General features: G+C 41.4%; 2 protein-coding genes and 1 long non-coding RNA gene across 6 annotated transcripts in view; 2 read left to right on the top strand and 1 right to left on the bottom strand.

Annotated features, from left to right (window-relative positions):
• LOC114876764 (RING finger protein 44) overlaps positions 1–7,994 on the bottom strand; it is a 25,848-nt gene extending 17,854 nt beyond the window's left edge. For 2 of the 4 annotated variants that reach the window (XM_029188556.2, XM_029188559.2), the window contains exon 1: positions 6,990–7,994. Coding sequence is in view for 1 of the 4 variants with exons in the window: in XM_029188560.2 (XP_029044393.1) it covers positions 1,638–1,669 (32 nt within the window). In the remaining 3 variants the exon portion in view is untranslated. Of the gene's footprint in view, positions 1–1,637; positions 1,875–6,989 lie in introns of those variants that run through there. The other 2 variants (XM_029188558.2, XM_029188560.2) reach the window with 2 other exon arrangements.
• A 353-nt stretch (positions 7,995–8,347) lies between these two features.
• Positions 8,348–10,029, top strand: LOC114876809. The gene is made up of 3 exons (XR_006829689.1): positions 8,348–8,588; positions 9,509–9,574; positions 9,999–10,029. It is a non-coding gene; the product is annotated as an uncharacterized LOC114876809 (long non-coding RNA).
• A 24-nt stretch (positions 10,030–10,053) lies between these two features.
• Positions 10,054–10,461, top strand: LOC123987616 (proline-rich nuclear receptor coactivator 2-like). The gene has a single exon (XM_046287153.1). The coding sequence runs from the start codon at positions 10,054–10,056 to the stop codon at positions 10,459–10,461; it is 408 nt and encodes a 135-aa protein (XP_046143109.1).
• Positions 10,462–10,463: the final 2 nt, after the last annotated feature.

Consider the following 10,463-nt stretch of genomic DNA (forward strand, 5'->3'; position numbering starts at 1 on the left):
CCTTATAGTTTATATTAAAGTAAAACTCGGATTACCTGGTGAAATATGAAATTCAAATAATTCTAATTAGAAAACCTCGCGACTCCATTTTTCAATTTTCGTTTGCAGAAAAATTAATTTTTATAAATTGGAAGTTTTTCTAGTCTCCCCTATTAGACCTCGGCGAACTATTAATTGTTTGTGCTCCAATAATGGTCCGCCATATTAATTTCGTTCAACTGGCATGCATTTTAATTATCATCGGCGCGGTCAATTTCATCAACGCGAACGATGCCTACGGTAATTTCATTCGTAGAACAGTTTTCGGAACGACGAAAGTACATCGGCTCAAGAATATACCTGTTAACTAACCTTTCGGCTGGGTGTCAGTCGGTCACGCACACGAACACATTGATTCTCTACTTACCACGCCGAAATAAGAACGCTAAACAGCATCGACGAGTTGTGGATTTAAAACGGAACGAACCTTGTACGTATCGAGACTATCTTCACTCCGCTTCGTATCAGGTCAAGCGGGCATCGAATGAAATTTAAATGGAGCTATCTGACAGAAGCGTAAATGTTTGTCGAGATTTCTCACGCGGCTAACTTCACTACCGATAATCGGTAAATGACACTTATGCGATAGAAACACCTTCAATTTTAGAAAAAATATTCCTAGATAACCCTTAACATGTAACGACCGAAGGCCGTAGATCAACGCTCTATGGAGACGGACCGTAAGTCCTGACAGGTTAGATCTACAGCTTTGGATAAGGTTAGACACCCATGATCCCTGACTCGGTAGGTTAAGTTAGAATTACGTTAAAAAGCAGTATGATATATAATGTATGTATATTTAAAAGTAAAAAAAGAAAATAAAAACTATGTATCCAGAGTGACGCGTGTGAACGTGGCTTTACATACATTGTATCGATGTTTCGCCGTAACATTTTTACCGCAACACAAAGCACAAGACCTTGAGCAACTGACAAAGACACTCGAAAGAACTAACCTGATAGATTCGATGAAACGTTGAAAAATACGTAACTATCTTGCACGGGGAATAGCGTGTTTCGTTCGCTTACAAACAGATAAGTGCATCGCACGATATTCCCCGGTTAAGTCTGTTTGCTCGGCTTGAAATGCGTGACGAGTATGAGAAGTATCGACTGCATAGCGAGAAAGAATCGAACGGTACGATCATAAATAGATAACCGTATAAAATGAAAAATATATACTGACAACGCGAGCTATCTGTCAGATTAACCCTTCAGACCCGACGTAGATATAAAGTTTCCTACAAAACTTAATATTCAATATTATAAATATTTTGGAAACTATAATACTCTACGTGTAAAAAAATTTCGGGTCAAAGAGGTTAAAACGCAGCGTGTTGTTTGATAAATGATTTCGAAATCATGCGTACAAAGAAAAGCATTTCCGGTCTACGTTCCGCGAGATATGAAATGCCCGCCGGAGGGCGTATCGATTCGGATAAAACATTCGTGGCCAAGTGTAGTGTTCCCGAGCGTGCACTCGGTCGTTCGTACGGCGGACACAACGAGTAACGCTAAGGTTCGCCTTTTTTGTTATTCCGTTTCAAGCTACAGACGGTATTTGTCCAAAGAAGAACGGTAGAAGGAAGTTTTTCCTACCGTATGGGGTAACACTCCCGCGTCGCTGTCATGCCTCGATGTCACAGTTGCTGTATGCGACCGGTTCAACGCAGAGGCCACGATGATAGGATCAAACGCACGTACACACTGTGACACCGTAGAAGGCACACGCATGTACGTACGCACCCGCGCACTAGACCACACACGCGCGCTTACCGTGACGTGAAACAACCACCACCGCGCGTGGTATGCAAGAAAACGCACAACCTCACCCGTTGGCGGCGCGCGACAGACTGAGACGAAACGCGGTTTGCCAGACTGGAAGGGGAGGTTGCCCCGCGGTGGGGGAAGACAGCGGTAGTGGGGGAGACCAGTCGCAAGGACGTGCTATGCCATAACGGTGCCCCAGGTATTTTCGCTATAGTCACGATACGGTCGATAAGTGCTAGTCGACGGGGGACGATTAGATTTAACGTTACTTTTTTCTTTTCTTTTAGATTACCTGTATTTGCGATCGTAAAAGGTTGTAACGTTAAACATTGACAAAAGGATACCGACTGATTTACTATCTTTGCAGATTATAGGGACAAACGCTTACCGAAGATAGAACTGTAAAACGTTTGCGTTATTCAGAACCAATATTTTATAGTAATTATCGGCCACACAAACTGCTATTATTTGTACTGACATCATTCTATTCGCACTATCAAAATCGATCAAGAATCGATTAAAGATATAATAGAATTATACCTTCAGACCATTTGATCCGATGTATCGCCGCAAACATTCCATTTCCCAGCCGCAAATGATAAAAAGAATCATTTTCTATCGCATAATCTATATATGTACTCGCGTACATAATAATGTTATCGATCGAGAGTAAATGTAAAAGTATAGTGACGATGCTAGTAGGTAAGAGTAGATCGAACGGAATACTGCACGTCTTTACGCGTTACCTACTTCGATCTTTCACTATTTTATGACTATGACACGAATCGTATATGATTTGTTTAAAAAATTATTCACTGACATAACCATGGAATCGCACTGTACTATACATCCCTGAGTCGTACGGGGTTTAATATCGTGAAGGGTAGTCGAGAGGAAGGAAGATAGGGGCGACCCTAAAGCGAGGGAGTGCTGATGCTAAAGCTGCGAGCACGAAGGGACCTTCAAATAAAAAAAAAAAAAGGTAGGACCTACTGAGCGAGCGAGTGGAACGAGCAAGAGAAAACAGGAGAGAAAATCCGGTCCCCTTCTTTCGAGACCGGGGAAAGGCCGCACCCACTCAGTTCTTGAAGATCATACTGGGTCCCCGCTGGCACAGCCCTGAGCATGTAAGTAAACACACCAAAGTTCTGGTGCCTCGACATGGAGCGAACATTTTCCACGAGGTTGGATATCCGTGAAGAACGACGAGCGGTCACTCACGTAGACGAGAACTCGAAGGCCCTCGGTTCGACCGTTATGAAAAATGAAACGAGGACGTGAAATGTACAGGGCGACGTACATAAGTAGAAACCTTTCGAAATTCAAACTGGTCGCGGGAGAAATTCTAATACTTTCTAAGACGCACAAGAGGAGTCTCATTTGGTTGAATTACGCGGGGATCGCACAAAGGGACGGATGAAACTTGTACGGGTCTGACCATTGTTACTCCGATCACACGATGCTTACACAATATCTATGAAGTTGCGCTACGTTTCGCCAGACAGCAATAACTCTCCTAGCCTTTAAAGCGAATTCGTGTCGTCTGCGTCATAACGTTATATTATAACGTTATTTGAATGTAAGATAATCAGAATGCATACGCTTGGCCAGCAAGTTGGTCACTCTTAGGTTAAGCCAAAGTCAACACGTGGCAACGCCGCGCTACAGCTGTCATACGCGTCACGCATCGAGCCAAAGCTCAACTTATTCTACATACATGTTTTATAAGAGTTACCACATACTTTTTTCATTAGAATAACCGATGCAAAATAGTTAGAACTTTGCCGACATTGTAAAGAAAAATTATTCCTTTGTCAAAGAACAGTACCGTGTAAAGCTGGGGGTACTTTACCGCGAGGGATACCCCAGTGTTACCTCGTAACATTCTCATGCCATCCGCTTCCCTCTCCCGAAATCCCAGACGGGAAAGTGAGTTTCGGAACATGATTGTTAATTTTACGTAACGTACGGCTTGCCTGCTAGGAACAAGTTTCCCCTCCTGCTTTTACCCAGATCTCGGTTCAATACCGGACTTGAATTTTCTGGGCTTTAATTTTCCAATCGCACGCTGATAAAAAGGAAACAAATGTAGGTGAAAAGACGAGGATGGTTTCGTAATAGGCAAAAACGGTTATTGTGTGAATCCTCGAATTCAACTGTCTTTCGAACGTCTCCTCGAGCAGGAAAACGTCCCCTGGGAAAACAGGGGGTGCACTCCTAAGTAGACGTACCTTCGAGGCGCTCAGTCAATTCTTTACGCACAGCCGATCCACGAAAATACAATCTGTCGTCGTCTCCAGACGTCTTACCGAGAGGCTGTTCCAAGACGAAGCTTACAGTTCAGTTTTCCTACACAAAAAAAGCTACTCTCCAAAGTCCCCAGGCCCTCTTCAAGAATCTTTCCATCGCCTCTCTTGAAAATCGCGTTAATTGTCTCGACGTCTTCCAGAAACGAGCCAATGTTATCGGTGCAGCAATATTAACTTTACAACGCGAGGAAGAGGGAGCCGAGAGTGAAATAAAGAGAGAACGACAGCGAAAGAGAGGATGAAGGGATAGGGTTAGTCTGTATCAACTGTGCACCCTTATCAATTGGAAAATTGGTGCGTGCAGTGGGAGCGGAAGAGGAGGAGACTCGGCTATGTTCAGCGTTGGAGGGGAGGGAAGAACGATTAGGTTTACGCGCCTGCCAGGGACGTACATATCGAAGGGGCGAACGGAGCACGAGAAAGAATATCGGGTTCAGTTTGTTTTAACGATCTGCATTGTCTATGCACCCTCACGAATTAGGAATTTCAAACCGGCTACCCGATGAGCTGGTGGCAAGAAGGGTGCTCGTACAAAAGCCAGGGGCGTATCCAAGGAATAGAAGGGAGCCTTTGTGTGTACGTTGAGAGAATCAAAAGAACCAGCAAGTGAATCAGCGAAAGAGAACGAGGGGAATGGAGACGAACAGAAAAGAGGGAGGAAGAAGAGTGACGAGACGCTTAGGGCGCATGCGTCACTCATCGTGGGCGTCGGGAATGTGTTGACACGAGAAGCCGAGAGAACGCTGTGCCTCTAATGCCACGACGCCCGTGTTATCGTCGATACGGTTCCCATACTGCGGGCTTGCCTTGTCCTCAGAAAATCTGGGTCTTCGACTTCCGTTCTAACGTCGAAATCAGGGGTCTGGTTGTTGCCGATGGTCGTATCGACTTTATCCGGTATTGGATGATTCAAACATTGCTGCGTAGATGATTAACACGACAAACAAGAGTAGAACCCGTCAATCAACTGGGATATATTTAAAAATACTTTATTCTATCAACACAAAGAATTCAAGAATATTCCAAGTGATATTAATGTTACATTAATCTCATAACAAATAGTTTACTTTTATATAAGACTGGTCGAATAACGCCGACTTTAGTTGACTGTACGGTTCATCATTTCTAATTTAACTTTTCTCGATGTCCGTCATTGCTAAGAGCATTATTTTTTATGAAACTTTTATTCGATGTTTAGAGACTCGCGCTACAATAATTTTCAAAGTTAGTACGAGACTATAGGGAATGGTGGTTGGTAGGAGTATACGATGTTCTCCACGCAGTAAATTTATATGAGGTTATGTTCGGTGAGGCTGGATATTAGGGATAACCATACAACTACAATGTCATTACTTTCACGATGCTTCATATACAATAAATAGCACTGTTCGAACAAATATGATGCATACAAATGTTTTTAGTAAATTGAAAAATTGCGTTTGATGTGTTATAAAATGCAATACCTTACCATTCGGAGCAGCGTTATCAGAGCTGTCCCTAGAGTTCGGAGGGCCCCGTTCAAGTGCCCCGTTTGCCATATATTAGGGACAGCTCTGAGGAATATGGTACATGAAAACGTTATTTACAATTATCAAAGATAATCTAAAGCGTTAAAAACAAAACGGTGATAGAGCAGCACGCACATTTCAGTCACTATTATATCGCAGAATACGAACTTTTATGTATGAGCAGAGCCTTGTACAACCAGTAGTGAAAAATTCTATGCATTTATGAGTACAGACTTTATAGAGAGCAGTAAGAAGATCGCGGTTGTTGCTTACAATTGCCTATTTGAATAACTAAAAATACGCTTGAATCTCTGCGACTCATACACGCATTATTTACACAACACTGAAATCTCAGGTCTTAAATTTAACAGAAAAATATACCCTTTGTGTTAATGACCAAAGGGTTAACTAAGGGAAGCCTAAATAGCACGCGACCGTACATATAAACTAAGCGCATAATTGATTATACATCGCATGCGTTTAAAGAATCAGTAATCTTTGAGTAGGTACTATTGCAACTATGAATAGGTGCGTTAAAGGTAACGTCCGGTTAATCGCAATATTCGTGTCTGTTACTTTTTTTTGTTGTCGCATCTATTGTCGGCGATAAGAGTATGTATGCATTGAGTACAACGTATCGCAGCTATTTTGCGCAAACACAATGAAGGAGCGAAGCCCGAAAACAGTTTGAAAAGAAAGCTTTACTACGTGTATACGTAAGTACTTTCACGAATACGTGAATGCATGTCAGTGTTCGCGCATACAAATAAACCTGCGTCATGTGTATGCATACATACGTGAATCGTATATAGGTACATGTATATGTACTACATAGATCTCAATACAGGAAAAAGACGGCGAATAAAAAGGGAACGCATCGGAGAAAGATCGAAAGTATTACAGGTGTAACGGGGGTATAATCGAACGTAACGTTAAATCTTCTTGTGCGCATAAGGGACTGTTTCCACGTGAATGTGCATCCTCTGTGTTTACGAAGGACAATTATCAAAAATCGAAGGTGGAATATCACAATGAAAGCCAAATACGATCCGAGCGGACAAAGAACGCTGGGTAAATGCGTATCAAATGGGCGGAAGGTAGAAGAAATGGAAGAAAAGAAAGTAGAAAGGCGGGAATAACGATGTAGGGAAGGAGATGAATTTTGGAGATTAAAAATTTTAAGTTCAGACGCCGGAGAAACGCGTTGGGAAAATTCTACGAAAAAAAAAAAAAACAAAAGCGATGGAGATGTCGAGGACAGCACACCGTCAGGGTAAAATAAAGACAGGGTCGAGCGAGCGAGAGATATAGAGAGAAAAAGAGAGAGACAGCGCGCATCCAAATTTCGGAGGGAAAACTCCTACCTTTTACTGGGATAATCTGGGATTTTCAGAACGATGTCATAGCAGAGTACGTTGGTTGCGCTAGGCGAAACCGACGGTCGGCGATGGCCGTGCAGCTCACCACTGAGAACACTGAGGTCGCTCCATGTCTCTCACTCGACCCAAGCCACGACCCCGCCCATTATGGGCCTAACTAATATTCTCGAGGCCGTATATTAAACCATAAACCACTATGTACTTTCATATATTTAATTCCGCCCGTAAACCACCACAGATATCCTCTGATATTTCGCGTAGCGATATCTGCGCCGCAAGATTATCAGCGTTCTTGGTCACTGACGTCAAACGCTTTCACGAACTTCGGATATCTCGCCGTAGGTTAATGGCGGCACCACTTGCTGGTCGCAATAGTCACGTTGTTTTGTAATACGGTACTTTTCATCCGTTTTTATGTAGAAATTTCTTTCTGTCTTTACTCAGAATCGCTTATCATTAAACGATAAGCGATAATTCACGCTCGATTTCCACTAATGTTGCATCTGAGAGTAAGTTTCTTATTATGTTTCTTGGTGTTTGAGCGCTTCCACCTTTACGAAGCTGCTGCATCATCAGCGTATGCACATGTAGCTCGACAAGTTTAAGAAAATTTCTGTAGAGGGAGAACGATAGGCAGGTCGCTTTCCCCACCATATTGTACCTCCATAAACTACTTCTCCTCCAGTTGTAGCATTTTATTAGATCCTTTAGATCAAATTTTAGAACCATACCTTTTTCGTATTTTAAATTTACAAGTCATTATATTGAAAATTATTTGAACCAAAACACAATAAGCCAACGCGAAATTTTATTTGTAGGTTTACAGAGAAATTGCAGGCAAATATTGCGCGTACAATACCTTTTTAGGGATTCTTTTTAAACGTGTCGAGATATATATGTATATAGATTTCCTGTTCATCTTATATAAAGGTAATCTGATAAACAAGGAAGGAAACAATAAAGGGTGTAAAACCATTTCCTAAATTCAGATCCGTGTCACGAGATGTCGTGCTTCGCCATGTTGGACCAATCCGTGTGCCTACCTTCCGATCGTTATACACAGTATTAGTTTATTTAATGATTTCGTTTGGAAATGTAACAGTTACATACATTGTCGAGCTAGAAAAAATAAAAATTCACTTGTAGTAAACAAAAAATTTTTAAATTTTATTTATATAAACGATTTAAAGGAAAGGTAACGAGTTTAGCGAAAAAACCCGGAAACATCCGAAGAGAGAACGACATGATTGGATGGAAGAGGTCACGTGAGCTGCAACGCTTTTAAGTATTGGCTGAGCGATCGTGGTAGGGGACGTTCATAATCCTTAAGATAGGCTTGCGTCTTCACAAAGGTAAGAGACAGTGTTGGGGAAGGAACGTGCTTACGCGCACATAGTTTATGAGTTCGATCGTAGTATCCGGTTTCAGTGAGTGTTGTGTGAGTTGGCGAAGTAGTAAAAAAAAGAGGTTAAAGTGAGAGGAAGAAGAGAAAGAAGAGGCAGAAACTGACGGGCGCTGCTTGGGCGGATGATTATCAGTTTTTACAACAACGAATACATTCAACGTTTACACAAGGTTGACCTCGTAAGAACAAAATTGAATATACTGCTTTTTTTGAGTAAAGTAATCCGAAAATCAATTCCGTTACTTTAATCGTAAACAAAATGTTTGGACTAACATTAAAAGGTTAACTCTTTAATATTTTTATTTGAACCATATCGGAAACGGGTAAATAAAGAAATAATTTTTAACATAGCGTGAAGCTAACCATGTAACATTCACAAGTTTACGTGTAAAGATGCAACGAAGTTTCCGACAATGTTTGTATTCAATGATTTTTGTAACTGCGCAATAATCTCGTGATTCAGGGCAAAAGGGAAGGGGGAACGCGGAGGAATAAACTTGGTGGGGTACCCCACAAATCTCTTACGAGTAAAATGCTACCTCGCCCCGATTGCTTCGATTCTTTTTACAGTTCTCTTTATTCGTTATTTCTATATATCTGCCCATATTCGATGACCGTTGGTCACCTTTACTCCTATTCTTTCTTCTCACCAAGTAAAATTACTCGTGTTTTTAAAATTCTCTCACGTTTTTCGACGCAGCTGGAGGGGCACAAGATGGCGGACGCGACTTGTTTGTTTTCCCTACTTCGCACGTAGTTTTCACAATACGATGAAATAGTTCAACAGTAAATTCTACGAATTCATTTTCTTATAACGTGAAAGATAACGGATACATATGTGTTAGTAAACGTGAAATTTCATAAGTAGAGTTAATATCAGAGACATTTCTTCTGACTGTACGTATAATGGTGGGTCTTGAATTTTTTCCACTCTTCATTTGTTAACCTGATAAAATGGTTCTATAACTATTTCAAACTTTCAAGTCTCAAAGTGCTAACTGATTTTGTACCCCGAGTGTTTCATCATTTCCTATGAAATTAGCGTGTAGGAAAATCCAGGTATACGATATGTAATTTTTTATCTTCTTCAATATTGCAGTTGCGTCTTTGCGTTGTTAGATAACGATATTCCTTGGTGCTTGTTGACGAGCAGTCTCACTCTGAGGTCAGTGTTATTGATTAAACCGTGTTTACGTTTATCGGTAATGTCAGCAGTTGCTCTATTTGCTAGGAAAATACCACGGACTTTATTATTGGATATTCGTGCCAAAAAGCACATATTTAATGGAAAAATTTCCGTAGTTCTATCGAGAACGTGCTTTTCAGTAAATAACTGACGTAATTACTCGTCCTTGCGTCGTTAGAGTCCACTATCCAACTTTTTCTAAAAAAAAAGTCAAACGGAAGTCCGTTATTTATTAGTTTCCAAGAAATTAGTACTTCTGGAATTGACCGACTTTTATAAAGTCTAACGGTTAAAATAGAATGTGCCTTTAATGCTCATACTTAAATAGATTATTCAATGTAATATGTTGTAAAATTGTTGATTAGTTGATGCATGAGATTAAAGGAACTAATTGATTTTACAGACGGGTCGGTTGACTTCGTGAGAGATAGAAAAGTGGAAAGTGCGATAAACAAGCCATGACGAATTCGGTACCAAAATTGAACAACAAAGTTGAGCGGCATGGGTCGCCGAACATTGGCCTCGAGCGGCATCATCACCGTTCCAGTGCAATCAAATCATCACCCACGTACTTCCACAACGGTGGAAGATCACATGGGAGAAACTCGACTGGTAGATTGAGCTGCAGCCCAAATTTTTCGTCGAAGGGTTCGAGGAATTCGCCGTCGCGATACGATTATAGTCCTCGCGGCAGTCCAACAAATAGCTTCTACGCGGGTGCTAAGTTCTCTGAACCGCCGTCTCCTGCGAGCCTTCCCAAACCGCCCAGCCATTGGACTACGAGACTGATGTGCAGTTATCAGCAATCTGACAGGAGTTGCGATATTTCAAATCATCTCAAGATGATATTAAACGTCCAAGCCTGATA

Source organism: Osmia bicornis, chromosome 9 (assembly GCF_907164935.1).
Source record: "Osmia bicornis bicornis chromosome 9, iOsmBic2.1, whole genome shotgun sequence".
NCBI classification, from domain to species: Eukaryota; Metazoa; Arthropoda; class Insecta; order Hymenoptera; family Megachilidae; genus Osmia; species Osmia bicornis.